The sequence below is a fragment of the Petaurus breviceps genome, unplaced genomic scaffold (genome assembly GCF_028583685.1).
Source record: "Petaurus breviceps papuanus isolate PSGF00001 unplaced genomic scaffold, PetGlider_PUasm1.0 175, whole genome shotgun sequence".
NCBI lineage: Eukaryota > Metazoa > Chordata > Mammalia > Diprotodontia > Petauridae > Petaurus > Petaurus breviceps.
Genome location: NW_027185764.1, coordinates 49,361,036 through 49,386,727, shown reverse-complemented (window position 1 = coordinate 49,386,727; position 25,692 = coordinate 49,361,036). Strand labels below are relative to the sequence as shown.

Sequence of the window (25,692 nt, the reverse complement as noted above, 5' to 3'; positions counted from 1 at the left end):
ATTCCCTAATTGATAAATAGTCAAAGGATATGGACATGGACAGGCAGTTTTCAGTGGAAGAAATTAAAGCTATCTATAGACATATGAAAAAATGCTCTAACTCAGTACTGATTAAAAAATGCAAATCAAAACAACTCCTAGGTACCATATTATACCTATCAGATTGGCTAACATGAGAAAACAAGAAAATGATAAATGCCGGAGAAGATGTGGGAAAATTGGAACACTAACACATTCATTGCTAGTGGAGTTGTGAACTGATCCAACCATTCTGAAGAACAATTTGTAACTATACCCAAACTATGCACACCTAGGGGCGGCTAGGTGGTGCAGGGAATAGAGCACTGGCCCTGGAGTCAGGAGGACCTGAGTTGAAATCCGGCCTCAGACACTTAACACAAAAACTAGCCCTGTGACCTTGGGCAAGTCACTTAACCCCAACTGCCCTCCAAAAAGAAAAAAAAAAGTGCATACCTTTTGACCGAGCAATACAACTTCTAGGTCTATATCCCAAACAGATCATACAAATGAGAAAAGGACCCACATGTACAAAAATATTTATAGCAGCTCTTTGTGTGGTGGTCAAGAATTGAAAATTGAGAGGATGCCCATCAGCTGGGAAATGGCTGAAAAAGTTGTGGTATATGAATGTAATGAAACACTATTGTGCCATAAAAAAAGAGCAGGCAGACTTTAGGAAAATCTGGAAAGACTTACATGAACTGATACTGTGTGAAGTGAGCAGAACCAGGAGAACATTGTGTGTGTACACTGTGCGATGACTAACTTTGATAGACTTATCTCTTATTAGCAATGCAAGGATCTAAGACAATTCCAAGACTCTTAATGGAAAATGCTGTCCACATCCAGAAAAAGAACTATGGAGTCTGAATGCAGATGGAAGCATATTATTGGCTCTCTCTATTTTTTTGTTTCTTCTTTTTTGTGGTTTCTCCCATTGGTTCTAATTCTTCTTTACAGCATAACTAATGTGAAAACAGGTTTAATATGAATGTATATGTAGAGTCTGTATCAAATTACATGCCCTCTTGGGATGAGGGAAGAGGAGAAATGGGGAGAAAATTTGGAACTCAAAATCTTACGGAAGTGAATGTCGAAAACTCAAATAAATTTAATAAAGAAAAAAGAGAAAAGCAAATGGCACAGCATCCAAATTCTTAAAGAAAACTAAATGAATTCTAGAAGGAAAATAGATAGGGGGGCGGAGTCAAGATGGCAGAGTAGAAGCAGGACCTCCCCACTGCTCCAGCTTCCACCTTCCCCATTCCATGTAAAAAGGGGACTCTAAACAAACTCTGGAGATGCAGAACCCACAAAATGACACAGAGAAGCTAACCTCCAGCTGAGGACAGCCTGGCAGGCCAGCAGGAATCTGGGAGCCAAGCCCAGCCCCACCCCGAGGCTTTAGCCCCAGGGCAGACCTGACCAGCCACAGGCCAGAGGGACTCCAGATCAGCAGCAGCTGTGGCCATTTTCAGAATTATCAACACATAGATGCAAAAGACAAAGTGAGAGGTCAGTGCAGTCTGGACTTTCAGATCCAGTAAGTGGGAGAGTGTGGCTTTTGGACCCCTCCACCCCCCCCCCAACCCGCAAGAAGCCACTGAGACTCCGGCACAACCAGCTAGCACCACGTGGCAGCTTCAGCTCCTAGCTTGCAGAGTGTAGGGGAACCAAGCACCAGTCTGAAGGGTAATCGCTCTTGCTTTAACCTTCTTGGATCTGGATTGCAGTCTAGGGTGGAGGTCCTGGGGTGTGTGTCCAGCTTGCCAGAGCAGTATGAAGACCTCAGAGAGGGCACCCATCTAATACCTCTGGAAGCTGAGAAAACCCCAGCGTTTGGGACGAAAGCTCCCTGTCTGGTGGCAGAGTCCTACTGTGGCAAAAAGCCCAGGGGTCAAGTGACTGAGGGGCGACATGACCAGGCAAAGGAAACAAAGCAGACAGAAGATTCCAACATTAGACTCCTATTTAGGGGACAAAAAGGAGCAAAGCATGGAACAGGAGGAAGATAGTGAAGTCAGAACTCCTGCACCAAAAGCTTCAAAGGAAAATACGAATTGGTTACAAGCTATAAAGGACCTTAAGAAGCAGATAAGAGAAGTGGAGGAAAAACTGGAAAGAGAAATGAGACTGATGCAAGAAAATTACAAAATGAGAGTTAACAGCCTGACTGAGGAAAATCACAGCTTAAAAAATAGACTAACTCAAATGGCAAAAGAGGCTCCAAAAGGCAATGAGGAGAAGAATGCCTTAAAAAGCCAAATTTGCTAGATGGAAAAAGAATCTCAAAAGTTCAATGAGGAGAATCATTGCTTCAGAATTAGAGTGGAGCAAATGGAAGCTAATGACTTTATGAGAAATCAAGATGCTGTTAAACAGATCCAAACAAATGAAAGAATAGAAGGCAATGTGAAATATCTCATGGGAAAAACCACTGACCTGGAAAATAGATCCAGGAGAGATAACTTAAAAATTATTGAACTCCCTGAAAGCCATGATCAAAGTAAGAACCTAGAAATCATCCTCCAAGAAGTTCTCAAAGAAAACTGCCCTGATATTTTAGAACCAGAGGGCAAAATAGAGGTTGAAAGAATCCATCAATCACCTCCTGAAAAAGACCCCAAAAAGAAAACTCCTAGGAATATTATAGCCAGGTTCCGGAATTCCCAGATTAAGGAGAGAATATTACAAGCAGCCAGGAAGAAACAATTTGAATATTGTGCAAACACAATCAGGATAACCCAGGATCTGGCAGCTTCTACACTGAGGGATCGAAGGGCTTGGAATGTGATATTCCAGAGGTCAAAGGAGCTGAGATTAAAACCAAGAGTCACCTACCCAGCAAAACTGAGTATCATGTTTCAGGGGAAAATATGGTCATTCAGTGGAATAGAGGACTTTCAAGCATTCTTGCTGAAAAAACCAGAGTTGAATAGAAAATCTGACATTCAGATACAAGAAGCAAGAGAAGCATGAGAAGGTAAACAGGGAAAAGAAATCATAAGGAACTTATCAAAGTTGAACTATTAACATTCCTACATGGAAAAACAATAATTGTAACTGATCAAACTTTTCTCAGTAGTTGAAGGGTATATATACACACACACACACACACACACACACATATATGAGGGTATATGGGCATATGAATACATATGTGAATGTGTGTATATGTTTTTACAGGTATACATAGAGGGCACAGGACCAATTTAACAGGAAGGGACGATACTTAAAAGGTGAAATTAAGAGGTGAGAGAGGAATATAATGAGAGGAGATGGGGAGAGACAATGGGGTAAACTATCTCATATAGAAGAGGCAAGGGAAAATAGTTACAATGGAGGGGAAGAATAGGAAGGCAAAAGAGAATGGGTCAACCTTATTCCCATTGAATTTGGCTTGAGGAGGGAATGAAATGCACACTAAATAGGGTATCTCACCTTCCAGGAGAGTAGGGGGGGAAGGGGATGAGAGGGGGGATGATGGAAGGGAGGGCAGGCTGGGAGGGAGGGAAGTTGGAAGCTCCCACTTTTGAAAAGGTACAGGATCAAAGTAGAGAATAGAACAAGTGGGAGGTGGGATAGGAGGGAGGGAAATAAAGTCAGTCTTTTACAATATATCAACTATGTTATTGTTTTGCATTAGCCACATATGTACAACCTATACTGAACTAGTTATCTTCCTAGTAAGGGTGAGTGACAAGGGAGGAAGGAAATGAATCTGGAATTCAAATTTTAAAATCAAATATTCAAATATATATATATATATATATACTATTATTAATACTATTTTACATGTAATTGGGAAATAAGATATACAGGCACTGGGGCATAGAGATCCACTGGAAAAGTCGAAACAGGTATGGGAGAAAATATGGGAGAGAACAGATTGGAGGAAGGGATATCCTGTGGGACTGCTATTTTGGGCAGTGGGTAGGGGAAAAACGGGGAGAAAATCTGTAACTCAAAAACTGGCGGAAATGAATGATGTAAATCAGAAGTTAATAAAGCATTTGAAAAAAAAAAAAGAAGGAAAATAGATAGTGAAACTATACTAATGGGGGAAACTCAACTTTCCCCTCTCAGAGGTAGATAAATGTAACCATAAAATAAATAAGAAACAAGTTAAGGAGATGAATAGAATCTTAGAAAAATTAGGTATGATAGATTTCTGGAAAAAACTGAATAGGAAAAGAAAGGAGTATACTATTTTCTCAGCTATATTTGTAACTTTCACAAAAATTGACCATATACATAAAAACTACACAACCAAATACAGAAATGTCAAATGCATCCTTTTCAGACAAATGTAATATAAATTATCTTCCAGGAACAGTAGAAGCATAGTTTTAAAATTAACTGGAAATTAAAACCTAAAGAATGAGTGGGTCAAGGAACAAATCATAGAAACAATCAATAATTTCCATAAAGAGAATGACAACAATGAGACAACATACCAATATTTGTGGGAAGCAGCTAAAGCAGTACTTAAGGAAAAAAAATGTATACTTCTAAATGGATACATCAATAAAAGAGAGAAAGAGCAGATCAATGAATTGGGCATGCAACTAAAAAAAAAAAAAACGTAGAAAAAGAACAAATTAGCAATTCCCAATTAAACACCAAAATGAAAATTCTGAAACTCAAAGGAGATATTAATAAAACTGAAACTTAAAAAAAGAACTAATAAATAAATCGAGGCACTGCTTTTATGGATACCCCCAAATAAGATAGCTAAATCACCAGTTATTTTGATAAAATGGGGAAAACCAAATTACCAGCAGCAAAAATGAAAAAGGTAAATTTGCCATCAATGAAGATGAAATTAAAGCAATTATTAGGAGTTGTCTTAGCCAATCATATGCCAGTAAAACTGATGACCTAAGTGAAATGGACAGCTATTCATAAAAATATGAACTGTCCAGATTAACAAAAGAGGAAATAGAATACCTACATAAACTTATCTTAAGAAAAGAAAATGGGGGTGGCCAAGTAGCACAGTGAGTAAGAGCACCAGCTCCAGTGTCGGGCTGACCTGGGGATTTAATCTGGGCTCAGACACTTAGCATCCACCCAGAAACACCTGGCCGTGTAACCTTGAGCAAGTTACTTAACCCCAATTGCTTAGGGGTGGCCAGGTGGCTCAGCAAGTAAGACCACTGGCTCCAGTGTCGGGATGACCTGGGGATCAAATCCGGGCTCAGATACTTAGCACCACACCCAGAAAGAACTGGCCCTGTAACCTTAAGCAAGTTACTTAACCCCGATTGCTTTAAAAAAAAAAAAAAAGAAAAGAAAATGAACAGGCACTGAGGCATAGAGATCCACTGGAAAAGTCGAAAGGGGTATGGGAGAAAATATGGGAGGGAGCAGATTGGAGGAGGGGATATCCTGTGGGACTGCTATTTTGGGGCAGTAGGTAGGGGAAAACCGGGGAGAAAATTTGTAACTCAAAATCTGGCGGAAACGAATGATGTAAATCAGAAGTTAATAAAGCTTTAAAAAAAAAAAAAGAAAAAAGAAAGAAAAGAAAATGAACAAGCCATCAAAGCAATCAAAGCTACCTTAGAAAAAATCACCAGGATTAGACAGATTTACAAATAATTCTACATCAAAAATTTAAGAAATAATGAATCTCAATACTACAGAGACTATTTGAAAAAAACAGGTGAAGTGTCCTATCAAGTTGTTTATGACACAACTATGGTGTTAAAACCTTAACCAGGGACAGCAAAAACAAAGAAAACTATAGACCAATTTCCTTAATGAATATTCATGCAAAAAAATTTAAACAAAATAATAGCAAGAAGATTATAGCAATACATCACAAAGATCACAGACTACAATCAGATGAGATTTATACCAGGAAAGCAGGACAGATATTATATATTAGTGCTGTCACTATATGAAATATATCAATATATAAATTATATAAAATATCAAATATATCAATATTAGAAAAAATAGGAAAATAGGAAAAATTAGGAAAAATATAAGCATAATTTACCATATCAATAACAAAAACAACAAACATTATATGATTAAATCAATAGATGCAGAAAAAGCTCTTGATAAAATACAACCATTCTTATTAAAAACATTAGAAAGCATAGGAATAAAGTTTTTCTTAAAATGATAAGTAATATCTATCTCCAACCAAAAGCAAGCATCATCTTTAATGAGAATAAACTTGAAGTCATCCCAGTAAGATCAGAGATGAAGCAAGGATGCCTATCATCACTATCATTATTCAATACTGTGTAATTAATACTCAGCAATGAGACAAGAAAAAGAAAGTGAAGGAATAAAAATAAGCAATGTGGGAACAAAAATATCATTCTTTGCTGATGATGTGATGGTATACTTAGAGAACCCTAGACAATCAGCAAAAAATCAAGTTGAAACAATGAACAACTTTAGCACAGTTGCAAGATAAAAAATACATCCACAAAACCTTCAACATTTCTATAGACTACCAACAAAACTCTGCAGGAAGAGACAGAAAAAAAATTCCATTTAAAATAACTGCAGACAATATAAAATACTTGCCAGGACAAACCCAGGGACGATGTGAACACAATTACAAAACATTTTTCAAACAAATGCAGACAGATCTAAATGACTGAAGAAATATTGGTTGGTTGGTGGTGGTTTTCCTTTGTGTTCAAAGAAGACCAAAATGATATCACTATGTAGGGGTTAAGGTACAGTGTGTTTGACCATCTCAGCAATGAGACATGAGATATTTTAAGGATCCAATCACACAGTATAATAAGTGCTCTATTTATTCAGAACTAAACCTTATTCAAGAAACTAAAGCATTCACAATTTGCAACAACCTAACTTTTTACTCATGGGTTGCTACGTGGCCTTAAACAAAACATGTTACTGAGTATATAACATAACACTCAGTATGTAACATGGCACACAGCATTTATCATTGCATTCAGTATACAATATAGAATGCCCCCCACACACACACATTATATACATTATTTGGGGGCCAAAATCTTTGGGGAGTAAGCCAACTCCTCCTCACTCAGATACTGTCCAAAATGATGCTTATTTAATCAGGTCCCAGGCCAGGGTCTTCCCTAGTGCAACACATTGCCAGGAATAGCAGAGAACACAACCCACTCCACCCCTAGGTCACAGTAGGTTACAGTCCCTTCAATCCAAATAACTTCCAAATCCTCAGTCTTCTTGGGAGTGTGTTCTTTCCAGGCTGCTGTTGCAGGCTCCCACCTGGCACTCTCAGGTGCACAGACTCTTGAATGAGCCAGAGTCCAAGTCCTAACTCCACTCCAGCCTCAGCTTCCAAGTCCAGAGGGGCAGCTGAACAACAAAGCCAACAGGGTGGGTCCCTGGCACTTCCCCCATCCCACCATAGACAACTCTACCCACTGGGTCCCTAACCATGGCAGGTGGGGAGGGGCATGGCAGGAAGGCATGATTGCTGCTCCTGACTTGCTGCAAAGTTTTCTTCTTGACCTAGGGCCATGTCCCAAGCCCTGTAGCTCTTCCTTCTGTGGGTCTGTGGGCCTATAGCTCCCGGTTCCTGCCTGAGTCCCGATGCAGCCCGCTCTCTGCTCCTGTTCCATGTCTAACTTCACAGGGGAAGGGACTGCTCCATTCTAAGCTCTCCCTGCTCCTGCCTGGGTCCAGGCACAGCAGGCTGCAGAGTCTCCCGCTCCCAGCTCTGTCCCTGGCCTGCACGACCCCAAATCTAGGGAAGTTCATCCTCCCCCAGCCTCACATGGGGAAGGACCCCACAGGCCTAGGCTCCAGGCACAGAACATTTCCCGGGCCCCTACTCCTCTGGCACAATTTGGGGCAGGGCTACTCCACTCAAGTTCTGCCTCCAGCCATAGCCTTGGCTCTGAGAAATTCTAAGAAACTTCTCCCCTGACTCCTTTGTTATCTTTATAGGAGCTTTAGCTACCACAAAAATAACACAATAACTGAGAAACTGGGGACAACTATCCCAGTCTCACTAAACCCCATACTTTCCTTTAGTCTGCACAGATCCTGCCCACAGAAGGGCTGCTAGCACAGGTTCACTTTTAATCTATCAGAGATCTTCTCTTCCCTATCAGAGGTCTCTTCACTATGCAAGTTCCCTACTGCTTAGTGAGTTCCTGCTGTCTGGCGAGTCCCTGCTGCTGCTGCTAGTTCTCTCAACACTCAACCTCCACGCTTGTTTTTCTTCTTCAGCTTCTTTTCAATGCTCTCTCTATATACAGTTTTACTAGGCAGCTGATGGGCTCAGCACTGAAGGTATGAAAATCTACCTGATTCAGACAGCTGTGAATTACCAGGGTTCAAAGGAGATTAACCCTTCAGATGGTTACAATTTAGCATGAGCCTGGGAAAGTGAACTCCCCCCAAAAAACCCCAAACCCCCCAAAAAGAACAAAAATCCCACCTTGCTTGTGCTCACACAAACTGGGGCGATCAGAACAATACAAGCTCAAAAGGCACTACCGTGGGTTGGCCATAAATAGTACATTTGAACATTAAGAGCAAAGATGTCTAAATCTGCACATCACACATTTCTTTTGAGTTACTGCAATTCTTCTCTGCTCACAGAGGATAGCACATTCCTTAATGTGGGTACATCATGCTGGAAGGTTCCTGTGCCAGTCTCCCACATCACACAACTGATTCTGAAGTTCTTTAGACAGAATTTGAGAGTATCCTTGTATCACTTCTGACTTCCATGTGAGCACTTGCCTTGTATGAGTTTTCTGTAAAATAATCTTTTAGGCAAATATACATCTGCCAGCCCTTTGGAGTTGCTCTCTCTGCAGTAGAATTTGACTTGTTAAGGGTGGCGAGGTGGTACAGTGAATAGAGCACCGGCCCTGGAGTCAGGAGGACCTGAGTTCAAATCCAGCCTCAGACAGTTAACACGAAAACCAGCCTTGACCTTGGGCAAGTCACTTAACTCCAATTGCCCTCCAAAAAGCAAAAAAAAAAAAAAAAAAAAAAAGAGAGAATTTGACTTGTTTGTAAAAGTACCTTAGCATCTGGTACTTTATCTTGCCAGGTGATCTTCAGAATCTTCCAAAGACAATTCAAATGTAACTGATTCAGTTTCTGGCATGGTGCTGGTATATTGTCCAGGTGTCAGAGACATATAACAATGAGGTCAGCACAACGGCTCTGCAGACATTCAGTATGGTAGTGTGGTAGGCAACCTAATATCTCTTCTCTCCCACACTTTTCTTCAGAATCTCCCAAACACTGAGTCAGCTCTGGCAAAGTGTACATCAATCTCATCATCTACGTGGATATCCCTGGAAAGTACACTGCCAAAGTAAGTGAATTTATCCACCGCATTCACAATTTTTCCATTTGCTGTAACTGATAGACGTACATATGGATGGGGCAATGCTGACTGATGGAGAGGCTTTGTTTTCTTTGTGTTAACTGTCAGGCCAAGATTAGTACAAGTAGCAGAGATGTGATTCATGCACTTGCATCTTAGCCTCATAGGCTACATTAGGTCTACAATCATCTGTGTGCAAAAAGTCATACACCATCTCTCCCTCCACTTTTAATAATGGTTTGTAGTCTTGTCAACTTAAATAATTTACCATCAATGCAGTGGCTGACCTTGGTGCTGTTTTTATCCTTGCTAAAGGCATCTGATAGCATCACTGAAAACATCATGCTAAACAGCATGGGAAAAGCACACAGCAACCCTGCTTTACTCTGTTGGTGACTGGAAAAGAGGGAGAGCATCATCATCTATTAATCAGAACTTGTTCAAGCAGGCCTTCGTGAAACAAATATAGATCTAAACAACTGGAGAAATATTAACTGTTCATGGGTAGGCTGCGCCAATATAATAAAAATGACAATTTGACATAAGTTAATTTACTTATTCAGTGGCATGCCAATCAAACTTACAAAAATTCTTTTATAGATCTAGAAAAGAATTAGCAAATTACATTTAGAAGAACAAAAGATGAAGAATATCAAGAGAGTCAATGAAAAAAATGCAAAGGTGCCCTAGCAGTACCAGTTACTACAAAGCAGTAACCATGAAAAAAATCTGAAACTGACCAAAAAAAGAGTGGTGGATCACTGTTATAGATTATATTCACAATACATAGTAGTAAATGACCATAGTATTCTAGTGTTTGATAAACCCCCAAATCCAAGCTTTTGGGGTAAAAACTCAACATTTGACAAAACTTGTTGTGAAAACTGGAACAGTTTGGCAGAAACTAGGTACAAACCAACATCTCACAGCATATACCAAGATAAGGTAAAAGTAGATAAATGATCATACATAAAGAGTGATATTTAGGGGAGCAAGGAAAAATGTATCTAGCAGATATATAAGGGAAGCGTTTATGCTCATTTAAGAGATAGAGAGGCTCATGGGAAGTAAAATGATAATTTTACTATATGAAATTAAAATTCCACCCCAATCAAAACTAATATAGCCCAAATTAGAAAGAAAACAGGGAACTGGGGAGAATTTTACACCAAATTACTCTCATAAAGGCTTCATTTCTCAAATATATAGGGAACTGAGCAAAATTCATAAAAAAAATATGAGCCATTTCCAAATTGACAAATTGTCAAAAGTTATGAATAGGCAGTTTTCAGAAGAAATCAAAGCTAACAATAAATAGTCACATGAAAAAATGCTCTAAATCACTACTGATTAGAGAAAATTAAAAGGAAAAGTACATATGTTGGAGGGGAGATAGAAAATTTCAGACACTAATGCACTGTTGCTGGAATTGTGGACTGGTCCAACCATTCTGGAGAACAATTTGGAACTATGCCTAAAAACCTATAAAACTGTGTATGCCCTTCAAACCAGCAATACCACTACTAGGTCTGTATCCCAAAGAGATCAAAAGAAAGGGAAAAGGATCTATTTGAACAAAAATATTTGTAGCAGCTCTTTTTGTGGTGGCAAAGAAATTGAGGACATGTCAATTACCTGGTGAATGGCTGAATAAGTTGTGGTATATGATTGTGATGGAACCCTTTGGTCCTGTAAGAAATGACAAGTAGGATGGTTTCAGAAAAACCTGGGCAGACTTACATGAAATGATGCAGACTAAAGTAGATAAACATTGTACATAGGAACAGCAATACTGTAATGATGATCAACTGTGGAAGACTTAGGTCTTCTGATCAATGATTCAATGATCCAAGACAATTTCAAAGGACCCATGATGAAAAATACTAATTCCAGAGAGAGAACTAATAAACTTTTCGGAGCAGATTGAAAATACTTTTTAAACTTTATTTTTCCTGCTTTATATTTGTTTTCTTTTACAACAGTGGGCGATTTGGAAAGATGTTTTGCCTGACTTCACATGTATTTATTTATATCATATTGCTTGCCTTCTAAATGATAGGGGAGGGGGAAGGGAAAGGAAAAGATTTAAAATTCAAAAAGTTTTTAAATGAATGTTTAAAAATGAATGCTTGAAAAATTCATTAAAAAAAAGAAGTCTCGGGCAGCTAGGTGGTGCAGTGAATAGAGCATCAGCCCTAGAGTCAAGAGGACCTGAGTTCAAATCCGGCTCAGACACAACACAAAAACTAGCCGTGTAACCCTGGGCAAGTCATTTAACCCCAGTTGCCCTCCAAAAAGAAAAAAAAAAGTCTATCGATTTCACCTTTGATCAGGCTCAAAGATGAATACTTAAAGAAGGCAGGTAAAAATAGATTGAATATTTTTGGGAAAATGATTCTTGGCGCAGCAGTGACTCCAACCCTGGACTCAGGAGGACATGAGTTCAAATCTGGCCTCAGAGACTTGACACACTTACTAGCTAGCTGTGTGACCTTGGGCAAGTCACTTAACTCCAATTGCCTTTCCTTTCCCCCTCCAATTAAAAAAAAATTATCTTATGTAAAAACTTGAGTAATTGTTTTTCTGTCTGATGATTACAACTGTTACTTTCTGCTACTGCCTTTTCTTACTGTGGAATTTTAGCTTTTGTTTGATAATACTATAAATTATAACTTCAAAATGGCTTGTGTGTGAGAGAGATTTTCAAAGGCAGGATGAATTTCTGTTCCTTTGGATTTCTAAGTAGAGAGGCATAGAATTAGAATTATTATGATTACTAAATTTGTCTCTAGCAAGCTTGTGCCCCAAATGCATAGTAGAGTATTTTTCTTCCACAATATTAAACTAACTGGATAAAAAATGATGATTTTCCAGATTATAATAAGAACTTAGACAACCAATAAAGTGTGTCCATTTTGGACACTACAAATGATCAATGAGTTGAGTCCAGAAATGAACAAAAGAGAGTAAGATGAAAAGTCTTTGGGAAATTGGAAAAGCATTTTAATAACCCCAAGATTCCCCTAGAAATAAAAGACCACTGTTTTAACACCAGTATCTTTCAAATGTTACACAGAAAAAAGTCATAGAACACTACAAACTACGAAGCATTTAAGTTTTTAATTTGTAATTCCTGTCAGTCAAGGAATTACATAAAAGAAGAAGCATAAAGGTTGTCATTAAAGAAATGTGCAATCCAAAACCAAATTTGGCTTGTAAATACAGCAAGGAATAAAGGAAAATTGATGAAGGGACTCTACTTTTTCTTTTTTTTTTAAATCTTTTATTTATTTTTAGTTTTCAACATTCATTTCCACAAGATTTTGAGTCACAAATTTTCTCCCTGTCTTTTCCTCACCCCCCACTGCAAGACAGCAAGCCTACTGAATACCCCTTCTCCCAATCTGCTCCCTCTTATATCCTTCCCCATGTCCCCCCTAATGTTCTAGTAGGGCAAGATGGATTTCTATACCCCAGTGCCTGTATATTTTATTTCCAAGTTTCACGTAAAAAACAATTTTTTTAATTATTTGTTTTTAAAATCTTGATTTCCAGATTCTTTCCCTTCTTCCCTCCTCACCCACCCCGACTAGGAAGACAAGCAACTCAATATAGGTTATATATGGGTAGTTAAGCAAAATGTTTCCATACTAGTTACACTGTATTTCCCTCCATTCTATCCCGCCCCACAGTTATTCTATTTTCTACTTTGACCCTGTCCTTTTTTCAAAAGTGTTTGCTTCTAACTACCCTCTCCCCCAATCTACCCTCCCTTCTGTTATCCCCTCTCTTGTCCCCTTTCCCCCTACTTTCCTGTAGGGTAAGATACCCAATTTAGTGTGTATGTTATTCCCTCCTTAAGCCAAATTCAACAAGAGTAAGGTTGACCAATTCCCTTTTACCTTCCTGCTGTTCCCTTCCATTGTAACAGTTTTCTCTTGCCTCTTTTATATTAGATAATTTACCCTATTCTATCTCTCCCTTTCTCTTTCTCCCATTATATTCCTCTCTCATCTCTTAATTTTACTTTTTAGATTATCATCCCTTCCTATCCAACTGATCCGGTGCCCTCTGGCTATGTATACATGTACACACACACACACACACACATATATATATAAGCATATATGTATTTATAAACACATATACCCTTTTATATATACATATGATATGTGTATGTATACATATATATATATATATATATATATATATACAAATATATATTCCCTTCAACTATCCTCATAATGAGAAAAGTCTTATGAGTTACAATGATCATTTTTCCATGTAGGAATGTAAATAGTTCAACTTTAATAAGTTCCTTATGATTTCTTTTTCCTGTTTACCTTCTCATGCTTCTCTTGCTTCATGTACTTGAAAGTCTAATTTTCTGTTGAGCTCTGTTTTTTTCATCAAGAACACTTGAAAGTTCTCTATTTCATTGAATGACCATATTTTCCCCTGAAGCATTATACTCAGTTTTGCTGGGTAGGTGATTCTTGGTTTTAATACTAGATTCTTTAACCTCCAGAATATCATATTCCAAGTCCTTCAATCCCTTAATGTAGAAGCTGTTAGATCTTGTGTTATCCTGATTGTGTTTCCACAACATTCAAATTGTTTCTTTTGGCTGTTTGTAATATTTTCTCCTTGACCTGGCAACTCTGGAATTTGGCTATGATATTCCTAGGATTTTTCTTTTTGAGATCCTTTTAAGAGGCGATCGGTGAATTCTTACAATTTCTATTTTGCCCTCTGGTTCTAGAATCAGGGCAATTTTCCTTGAGAATTTCTTGAAGAATAATTTCTAGGTTCTTTTTCTGATCATACCTTTTAGGTAGTCCAATAAATTTTGAATCATTTCTCCTGGATCTATTTTCCAGGTCAGTAGTTTTTCCAATGAGATATTTCACAGTCTCCTATTTTTTTTCATTTTTTTGGATCTGTTTTATATTATCTTGATTTCTCATAAAGTCATTAGCTTCCATTTGCTCCAATCTAATTTTGAAGGAATTATTTTCCTCTGTGAATTTTTGAAATTCATTTTCCATCTGGGCAATTCAGCTTTTTAAGTATTCTTCTTCTCATTGACTTTTTGGGCCTTTTTTGCCATTTGATTTATTTTATTTTTTAAGGTGTTATTTTCTTCAGTATTTTTTTGGGTCTCCTTTAGCAGGCTGTTGACTCACTTTTCCTGATTTTCTTGCATCAATCTCATTTCTCTTCCCAATTTTTCTTCCACTTCTCTTACTTGATTTTCAAAATCCTTCTTGAGTTCCTCCATGGCCTGTAACCAATTCACATTTTTCTTAGATGCTTTTGATACAGGAGTTTTGACTTTGTTATTTTCTTCTGGTTCCATGATTTCATCTTTTTTTGTCTCCAAAACAGGATTCTTTGGTCTGACTGCGCTTCCTCTGCTTGCTCATCTTGCCAGTCAATTACCTGACTTTTGAACTCTTTGCCATGGTAGAACTTTTGCTTCCAGAGTGGAGAGAGCTATGTCCCAAATTGCTGGGGTTTTTGCAGTTGCCAGAGCTATGAGGAGGGCTCCCTCTCTACAGCCACCACAAGCTCTGGCAGCTAGCGTTCCTCACCCCAGGAGCACCACCGAACACTGCAACCCAGATCCAAGCAGGTTAAAGCAAGAGTGATTACCCCCTGAATGGTCACTTGGTCCCCCTACAATCTGCAGGCCAGGAGCTCTGAAGGCAGCCACAGGATAGCCCAGTATCTGGTAGCTTTTACACTGAGGGATCAAAGGGCTTGGAATATGATATTCCAGAGGAGCTGGGATTAAACCAAGAGTCACCTACCCCACAAAACTGAGTATCATGTTTCAGGGGAAAATATGGTCATTCAGTGGAATAGAGGACTTTCAAGCATTCTTGCTGAAAAAACCAGAGTTGAATAGAAAATTTGACATTCAGACACAAGAAGCATGAGAAGGTAAACAAGGAAAAGAAATCATAAGGAACTTATCAAAGTTGAACTATGAACATTCCTACATGGAAAAATAATAATTGTAACTGATCAAACTTTTCTCAGTAGTTGAAGGGAATAGAAATATATATATGTCTATATATGAGGGTATATGGGCATATGAATACATATGTGAATGTGTGTATATATGTTTACAGATACACATAGAGGGCACAGGACCAATTTAACAGGAAGGGATGATACTTAAAAGGTGAAATTAAGAGGTGAGAGAGGAATATAATGAGAGGAGATGGGGAGAGACAATGGGGTAAACGATCTCATATAGAAGAGGCGAGGTAAAATGGTTACAAAGGAGGGAAGGATAGGAAGGCAAAAGGGAATGGGTCAACCTTATTCCCATTGAAATTGGCTTGAGGAGGGAATGAAATACACACTAAATAGGGTATCTCACCCTCCAGGGATGAGAGGGGGGATGATGGAAGGGAGGGCAGGCTGGGGGGGGAGGAAAGTTGGAAGCACCCACTTTTGAAAAGTGACAGGATCAAAGCAGAGAATAGAACAAGTGGGAGGTGGGATAGGAGAGAGGGAAATATAGTCAGTCTTTCACAATATATAGACTATGTTATTGTTTTGCATTAGCCACATATGTACAACCTATACTGAGCTGCTTATCTTCCCAGTAAGGGTGGGTGACAAGGGAGGAAGGGAATGAATCTGGAATTCAAAGTTTTAAAATAAAATATTCAAATATATATATATATATACACACACACACACACACACTATTATTAATACTATTTTACATGTAATTGGGAAATAAGATATACAGGGACATAGAGATCCCCTGGAAAAGTCAAAAGGGGTATGGGAGAAAATATGGGAGAAAGCAGATTGGAGAAGGGGATATCCTGTGGGACTGCTATTTTGGGGTGGTGGGTAGGGGAAAAACGGGGAGAAAATTTGTAACTCAAAATCTGGCAGAAATGAATGATGTAAATCAGAAGTTAATAAAGCATTTGAAAAAATATTCTCTCAAAGAACTTATGATATAATAAGGGAGGCAATAAGTATAGTATGAATAATTTAAAGAGAATAATTAGACACATAGACAAAATAGTTAAATAAAAGGTATTTTGAGAGGGAGAGCACTAGAAGTTGGAGGATTAGGAAAAGTTCTATACAGAAGATGGTACTTCAATTGTGTCTTGAAAGAAGAGATTCTCTAAGGGAAAAGTGAAGAGTGCATGCCAGGCATGAGGGGCAGTCAGTATAAAGGTCAGCAGATGGGCAACAGAGTGCCCTTTCCTTCTTGACTCCAGTCTCAGAGAAAGAAGGACATAGTCTTTACCACTGTCAACCCCTTGATTCCATCCCCTACTCTTCATCCCTTTGATCAACTCTTCTCTCTAATTTTCAACTTCCCTTCTGCCTATAAATATGCTGAGATCTCTGCCACATTTAAACACACAGAAACACACACAGACACATACACTCCATCTGATCCACTCATGCCATGGTACTATATTTCTCCTTGCTTTCATAGGCAAATTCCTAGAAAAAGCTGTATACATTTTTGCTTCCAAATCCCCAAACAGGTACTTAGGGAAAGCTTGATAAATGACTGATTGGAAAATTCTCCATCCTTTGCTATACTGCACAAAAGTTAGCATCCCTCAAAGCATGGAGGTGCCACAGCCCTGTAAGAACAGTGTCGAGAATGCTAAAATTCCTAATGCACTGGAGTTGTCCAAAAAAATTAAGGATAAGAAACAGTAGTATTGGGGGGGAAAAGAGGATTAAAAAAATGCATAGGACTGTTCCCCTTAGTGGGGAAGAAAAGAACAACAGGGAGTAAAACAAATTGCTCAATTCTTATTCCAGTTCCATTTTATTTGCAAGAGAATCTCTGTACTGGAAAAGATAAATCTAGAATAACTAATAGTCATATGATATTCAGGATAAGTAAGAAGATGGTAAGACTTCACCTAGTAACCCTTAATGAGTTTAAGTCCCAAGGGCCAAATGAACTAAATCATCAGGTATTAAAAAATCTGTACATGTAACTACTGGGCCACTCAGTGGTATCATGGAGAATAGGAGATACTGAAGAACAAAAGAAGGCCAAAGGTCTTCATTTTCACAATAATGAAATACAATCACCTCCTAATATAAGACAAATTCAGATGACAAGAATCTGAATTCATAACGAGTTTGACTTACTATCCACTATCCCTCTTTTGGCTTTAAAGGCATTTCTTTGCATCTATGAGGATGGCTCTTATATATAACCAAGTACCACAGAATAAGGTCTTTCTGTGGGTCACCCATATGTTACATTAAGTTCTGTTCTCAGAATACTCATAGTTTGCTAGTTTATAGTAATGATAATCTGCTGCATCATGCCCCTTACAAAGATATGTTAAGATTACTCTTTGTATGTTTTTTCACTTTGTTTTTGAATTTTGCTTTCATTATTTATCTATATTATTCTTTTTATTCTTGGCTTGCTGGTTTTTTTTGCACTAAAAATTCAATTATATAAACACTGAGTACAAATGAGCATTAATTTTGGGGCAAAACATTTGTCTCAATGAAATGAATGGTAATTATTTTTCTACTTACAAGAAATTTCCCTGAAAAAGTTTTTTAAAGTAAGAAAGTAGAAGACTGTAGAATAGAAACTGCATATTCTAGGCCACTAGATTTGTTTTCAATTCCAGGAGAAAAAATTTTAAATACTATTAAAATCTCTTGTTCTTAAAAAAATCCTTCACCAGTCCTTACTATGCTTCAAGCTATTATATTTTCCTTCCCTTTCTCAAATTTCTTGAAAAAGCTGTCCAGATGCACTTCTTCCAATTTATCTCCTTTCACACCTCAATCCTCCATCTTATCACTCAATTAAACTGTTCTTTTCAAAGTCACAAGGATCTCTTAAATTGCCAAATATGAGAGCTTTTTCCCTCAGCTTTAATCCTTCTTAACCTATCTGATGCATTTGAGACTATATTTATTAAATTTATCTGTGTTTTTATATAACACTTGGTTTTCTCTCATTAAAATGCAAGCTCACTACAGGTAAGGATTGATTCAGTCTTCATGTGTATTCCAAGCCTATCACATCCCCAAAACCTGGAACATAGCAGGTGCTTGATAAAGACCTGATTTGATCCATTGATAATTAGTTAAAGATAGAAAGTTTCCACAGAAACAAATATATTTATAGCAGGATTTTTTTTTAATAATAGACAAGAATGAGATTCAAAATATATGTCTACAACTGAGGAAAGGTTAACCAAAATATGGTATATGAATGTAATAGAATGTTACTGTGTCTTAAGAAATAACAAAAGATGGAAAAAATAGAAGAAAATGTAAAATACTTCATTTAGAAAATAAATGACCTATTAAACAAATCAAGGAGAGATAATTTTAAAAATACTGGACTACTTGAAAAGAATAATAAAATAAAAAGGATAGAAATAACATTTCAAGAAATCTAAAAAGAAAATTGCCAACATCTCTTAGAACAAATCTACTTAGGGCAAAGTAGAAAGAATCCAATAGTCACCTTTTGAAAAGAAACTCCCAGGAACAAATATAGAACTTGTAGATGGAAGAAAATTACTGTAAGCAGTTAGAAAAATAGAGTTCAAGTAAGTGTAAGTACTGAGAAACCACAGTTAGGCTCAAAAAAAATTTAGCAGCCATAACTGTAAAGAAACAAAAATTATGGAATATGTTGGGCCAAAAGCAAGAGCTATAGGCTTATAATCGAGAATAATTTGGCCAATCTAATTATATAATCCCACAGGGAAGAACCAGGATTTTTGTAGAAATAGAACATTTCCAAGTATTCCTGACCAGACCCTAAAAAAAACTTTGAAATACAAAAAAAAAGGAGTAAAGAGAAACATAAAAGGGTAAAATACAAGTGAGTAATCAAAAGAGACTATATAAACTGCTTAGATTCTAATGGGCAGGGAAGTGGGTGGGAGGGAGTATTCCTTCAGAATCCAAATGTCATCAATGAGTCAAAATAAGACAAAGGGCCCAGAACTGATTTTGTTATGTTTTGATTATTTTTAAAAGAAAGTAAAGGTAGGATTAAGAACAAAAGTATCCCAAACGACAGAAATATTTCAAAAGATTTCAAAAAAGTCTTTAACAAAATGCTTTAAAAAATCTAAAACCCTACAATGTATAGACATCGAGAAGCTATTATTTAATATAATAAAAATTATCTAATACTAAAAGCAAGCATCATGTGCAATGGGGATTCACTAGAAGCTTCTTCAATAAATATATGACCAAAGCAAGGATAGTCACTCTCTCCAGTCTTATTTCAGAGTTCTAGAAAGTCTAGAAATAGCAATAAGACAAGGGAATTAAAGATGAGATAAAACTATTACTATTTGTTGAAGACATAAAGTTTTATTTAGAAAACCCTAGGAAAGCAGCAAAGATACCACTGAAACAATAGCTAAGCAAAGTTGTAAGTTATAGAATAAGTCACAGAAACCAAAAGCATTTCTATAAAATGATAACAAAATTCAAGAGGCAATAATAGGGAAATTCCATTCAAAATAACTACAAAATTCATAAAATATTGATATCTTCATATGGCAAAGTACATAAAATACTTTTATGAATTCAATTACAAAGTGTTCCTTAAAGAAATAAAGAACTTCAATAACGGGAGGAATATTCATTGACCATGGTTGGGTGATACCAATGCACTATGCACTAAAAATAAAAATGGCTTCGAAAGTTAATTCACAGTTTAATGCTATAATAATCAAACCATCAAAGGGAAATTTTATAAGACTTTTTATAATTATAACAAAATTTATTTGGATAAGCAAAACGTCTAAGGAAAATAATGACAAAAGGTTGAGATGAAGGGGGTACTTCCAGACTTCAAATTATATTACAAACCAGCAGTCATCAAAACCATTTGGTACTGGTTTAAGACAGAGAAGTAGATCAATGAAGCAGAAAAAATAAGGGAAAATCATAAAAAAAAAAAGGTATGTAGTAACCCAGGGTTGGATAAACTAAAAAAACATAAGGTACTTATGAAAGAATTTCTTATATGATTAAAAATAGCTGGGAAAATTGGAAAGCAGTCTGGGCAAAATTAGACTTACAATAGCATCTTATGTCATATTTCACAATAAATTCAAAACTGACACCTGACCTCAGTATTAAAGATCATATAAAAAATGAGAAGAAAAGTAGATCATATACCTTTCATAGCTATGGGGAAAAAAGATATTATTAACCTAAACAGAAGATAGAAGCAATTTTAAAAGGTAATTTTGATTATGTGAAACTTAAAAGCTTCTGAAGAAACAAAATTAATGTTACCTAAGAAAAGAAAACAGTCCAATGGGGGAAAAAATCTTTGTATAATTTTTTAGATAAGGGCCTTGGTATCCAAGACTGTGTGTATGTGTGTTATATGAAATTGTGTGTGTGTGTGTATAAAACAATTACAATTATACATATATATGTATGTGTGTGTGCTAGTAAATGCTTTTTATGAGATAAATACGGTCCTGATACTCAAACTAGAGACATATGAAGCAGAAAATAAGGAATACTGTTTTTTAAAACCAAGACAAAACACCCAAAACAAACCTCAAAACTTAGCAAACAGACCACCATCCTAGCAAGCAGGGTCACATAAAGAAAGGCTGCCTCAATTCATTTCATGATGGCATGGATGAAAGACAACCCAACACAGGAAAGGCTGAGCATCAAGTCCTGAGAAAAATGTTAACATCTGTGTACCTATGGCTTGCTTTGAGTATTGCAGATTCAGGAACTGAATAAGCTTGATGAAGTGGTTTTTTCTTCACCCATTAGAGTGGGAGGAGAAAATTGGTTTCATTCTTTGAGTTTAGATCCTGGCCTCTAGCAAAGCAGCAGGAACTTCATTAGTGTTGTTTGATTGTTTTGCCAGGAGGTCTGTGAAGAGTTAATGGCCACCTCTGGGGCAGATGAATGGTTACTTCTGTCTAGAATCTATCTGCTAATGCTCCACCTTCTATAGGAAATCTTTCCTGATGCCTTTAGCTGCCAGCACCCTCCTCAAACTTTTTAAATTTTATATTTATTCTGTATATATTTGTGTATGATATTACCCTGGATAGACAATAAGCTCTTTCAGGGCAAGGACAGTTTCATTTCTGACTCTCTTATCGCCAGTGCTTATTACCACATGCCATGTCCTTGATAGATGCTTGAGTTCTTGGAATGCTGCTCAGAGCCTAGTCAAGATTATAAGTGCAGGCCCTCTTCTTTATGAGAACAGGTCCAAAGAATCAGCTATATGACAAGTCAGACTCTCTCCCCACTTCCCTCCTCAATTAACAATGTTCAAAGATCCTAAAGGATAAATCCAGGAGAGGGGGTAACAGGCCACACCTCACTTCCCCATCAGTCACTAGCCTAAAACCCCAAGGAAGCAAAGAAAACTAACTGACATATAGGAACTGGATCTTTCATGGATAAAGGTGAGAGCTAGGAAGCCATCCTTTGTTGTTGACACCACCACCAACATTCTACAGTATCCTGTCTACAGCCCTTCTGGGCCCTATGTCATTTGTAAAGACTATTTCTCAATAAATTTGGTTTGATATGTGAGTTTTGTTAATGGTTTCTCTTTTTCTTCTCTTAGTGTAGATACTGATGACCACAAAATCACTCATGAGAAAAGGCACTGACAACAAATGTACAAATTAAAATAATCAGAATGTAATAAATTATTTTCATTTAAAAAAATCCTAAAAATTATTTCAATGAAAACACAGGTTCAGTCCCTATCCCTAAGATCGGAGAAAATAGCATTAATTTATATAGCAGTGTATTTTTTAAAATATTCACTATGATGAAATTAGAATTATATCAGGGTTATAAAAATGGTTCAACATTAGGAAAATTACATAAGCAACCAAAACCACATCACTACATCTACCCATGCAGAAAAAAGCTTTTGAAAAAATGCACTAACTTGTGCTAAATTCAACAAACATCTATTAAGTACCTACAATATAGGAGGTATTATGCTAGGTGCTGAAGACGCAGACAAAATGAAAGCACCACAGAGCTTACATTTTAAGGGAGGGGAACAATAAAACATGTACACAAGTCAGTAAATGCCAAGAATATACAAATTAATTTCAAGAGAGTGCTAATAATGGAGGCAATCTGAAAGTCCTGGTGTGCCTTAGTTATGTTTTAAAGAACGTGAGGATTGCTTGTATTCCAGACTGCAGAAAAGGGTGAGGGGTGGGGAGCACTTTGGCAAAGGCACAGCGATTGGAGATAAAACTGCTACCTGAGGGAAATAGGAACAGACCAACTTGGCTAGAACAAGAATATGTATGAAGGGAAACTTCTATAAAATAAAATTGGAGAGAAAGGAAGGGAAGGAAACAGGTATTTATTAAATGCCTTTTGTGAGTCAGACACTGTGCATTAGTTTCTCCTTCTGCATCCTTCTTGACATCTCTGCAGTCTTTGACACTCGCAATCATTCCTAAGCCTTTCTAAGGTTTTTGAGACACGGCTCTCTTGGTTCTCCTAGCCTTTTGACTGGTCCTCTCAGCTTCCTTTGCTAAATCTTCCTTCATGTCACACCTGATTATTTGCTAGAGTCCCCCAAACCTCTGTTCTGGGCCCTCTTCTCTTCCTCTTTATATCATTTTACTTAGGGATCTCATCAGCTCCCATGGTTTCAATGATCACCTCTACATAGACAGATGACTCTCAGATCTTCTTGTCCAGCACCTCATTTCTCTCCTGAATGTAGACTTGAATCTCTAGCTTCCTATTAGATATCTCAAACTGGGTGTCCCATAGGTATCTTAAATTCAACATGTCCACAATGGAACTCATTATCCTCTGACCCCCACCCCAATTTCTCTTTCTAACTTCCCTATTACTATTAAGAGTACCACATGCTCCCAGGAACCATGGCACGTAACCTAGTATCATCCTCTTTTTCTCATTCTCCTTCCCCTCCACACCCATCAGTTTTCAGGTCCTGTCGTTTCTGTCTTCATGTGCCCCCTTCTCTCCTATGACACTGCCACCATCCAAGTATAAGCTCTCATCCCATGATGCCAGGATGATTTCAGCAGTGTTTTGGTTGGTCTCCTTGACTCAAGTCTCTGTGACAGGCTAGTGGCCCAAGTGGAGCCCTGAGATACTTTATCATATTACAATATGATAGTCCAACAACATAACAACCCAAACTCATTTTATAAATATCGAGGTTGAGGCTCTCACAAAGTTACATGCATTCTGCAAAGTCATGCAAATGATAATTATTCAAGTCAGGCCTCAAACCTAATCCTTTAGTGCCTTTTCCACTATATCATTCCTATGTGTTATGTTCATGGATGTATAATTAACCCAGACCAGTGCTAAAGAGCTTTAATTCTACCTTTTAGAGGATTGAGTTCCAGTCCCAGCTATATTACTGATTACCTTTGTAACTGACACCTCTCTGTCCTCCACTCAGCTGCCAAAGTGATTTCTTATAGCTACGGATCTGACCATATCAACCTCTCTTTAATAAACTCCAGTAGTTCCCTATCACGTCCAGGATCAAACGAAAAAAAAAAATCCAATCTTAAAGCCCTTCATATCCCTTCCTACCTTTTCAGTGTTCTTACAATGTATTCCCTGCCAAAGGCTCTGAAAGTCAGTGACACTGGCCTCCTGGCAGTTGCTCCATCCTGCCTCTAAGTCCCCTGAAAAGGAAATTAAACAGTATTGATTACTTGGATTTATTTTTAGCTCACTTAAAAGATCAAACTCCTTTCTTTAGGAAAAAAGATTTAAGAAAAAGCTTTTAAGAAGTAAAACAGGCATTTCTCTTTAAAAAATTCTTTCTTCAGTGATTTAGCAGAGAACCTAGAAGTAGAATTCTGTATTTGGGACTTATTCTAAATAAATTTAAATTTTAAAAAAAGAGAGAGAGAGAACAAGAAGGAAAACTTTGCTAAATTGTATCTATCTTAAAATACATACATACACACACACACACACACACACACACACACAAAGTATACTTTAAATAGGTGAATTCAACTGACAAATTAGCCTAAAAGAGATTTTCTGTTGCTACTAAATTACATTTTCTTATTGATCAGATTACAAAAACCATTAACACAAACAGTAAACAGAAGAATTAATCTTAAACTGACAACAGGGCCCCAGCACATTAATATCATAATCTGTATACTTAATAGGGGAGACAGGTAAGATCCTCACTGCAAAATCTCCTAGGGAAAATTTAGGAGAAGTTCAAGTCTGATTTAATATTGTCCAAGTCTGGTTATAGGCTCTACAAGTGTCCATTTTGTGAATGCTAGAACTAAGTTTAGGAATTGTTGGTTCCTTGCTTCACATGCAAAGGAACTTTATACATACAACTGGAAAAATCTTTTAAGAGAATGGGAAATTTGTGCTATTTTATCTGTGCTTTGTGCTAATCTATGCTGGCTGGTGCTTCCAAGCATTTGTTTTGTTCTGTTTTTTTCCTGTGGTCTAATAAACCAGGGGGGAAAGATTGTAAAAAAAAAAAAAGTAAAACTTTTCAAAAAGTCTCCAGAAGAGACAAGTCTCTCTTTTTTCTCTCTCTTTACAATACTGGCCACACTGAAGGTTGCAGAGGTGAAAGATAGATAAAAATAAATATACAGAGAGAGACTAAATGTTATTCTCTACTGGGAAATTTTAAAATTATGATTTGAAAAATTTCATGAAACATTTTGATGAGCTTTTAAGATACCAGAAAACTGGGCAGCTAGGTGGTGCAGTGAATAGAGCGCTGACCCTGGAGTCAGGAGAACCAGAGTTCAAATCTGACCTCAGACACTTAACACTTACTGGCCATGTGACCTTGGGCAAGTCCCTTAACCCCAATTGCCTTGTCTTCCCCCCTCCAAAAAGCAAAAAACAACAACAACAAAACCCCAGATACCAGCAAACTTTGTAAAGTCTAATGAAAACAAAAACCGACACATCAGTTGTTCCACAAAGGGTTCTTTAAAATGACTAGATTGATTTTAAAGCTGCAGTATGAATTTTAAGAACTGTTTTATTAATCATGGAATCTACTCAGGAGAGATTCAGTGAAATAGAAATTCAGCAAAATTAAGAAAAGTATTAAAGTAAGAAAACCTTACGGAAATAGTACAGGAGAAATTAGAATAAAATTCCTTTGAGTTTAAATAATTCCAGAAAAAAAGAAAGGAAGGAAAAGAAAGAAAGGAAGATATCTGTTAAACGCTAAGCAGTTTCAGTTAGCCAGTCTGCAAGTCTGAAGTCTTCAGTATTGTGAAATTGTTTTTTTAACTATAGGATAGGTTAAAGGTATACTT

The 25,692-nt window shown here is 37.2% G+C and overlaps 1 protein-coding gene across 9 annotated transcripts in view; it reads right to left on the bottom strand.

Annotated features, from left to right (window-relative positions):
• Window positions 1-25,692, bottom strand: part of SLF1 (SMC5-SMC6 complex localization factor 1) — a 116,215-nt gene that overhangs the window by 78,896 nt on the left and 11,627 nt on the right. For 3 of the 9 annotated variants that reach the window (XM_069085109.1, XM_069085106.1, XM_069085108.1), the window contains exon 2: window positions 23,963-24,057. The exons of 3 other annotated variants lie outside the window; for them this stretch is intronic. Coding sequence is in view for 1 of the 6 variants with exons in the window: in XM_069085104.1 (XP_068941205.1) it covers window positions 10,988-11,041 (54 nt within the window). In the remaining 5 variants the exon portion in view is untranslated. Of the gene's footprint in view, window positions 1-10,987; window positions 11,042-23,962; window positions 24,058-25,692 lie in introns of all 9 variants that reach the window. 3 more of the 9 variants (XM_069085107.1, XM_069085110.1, XM_069085104.1) reach the window with 2 other exon arrangements.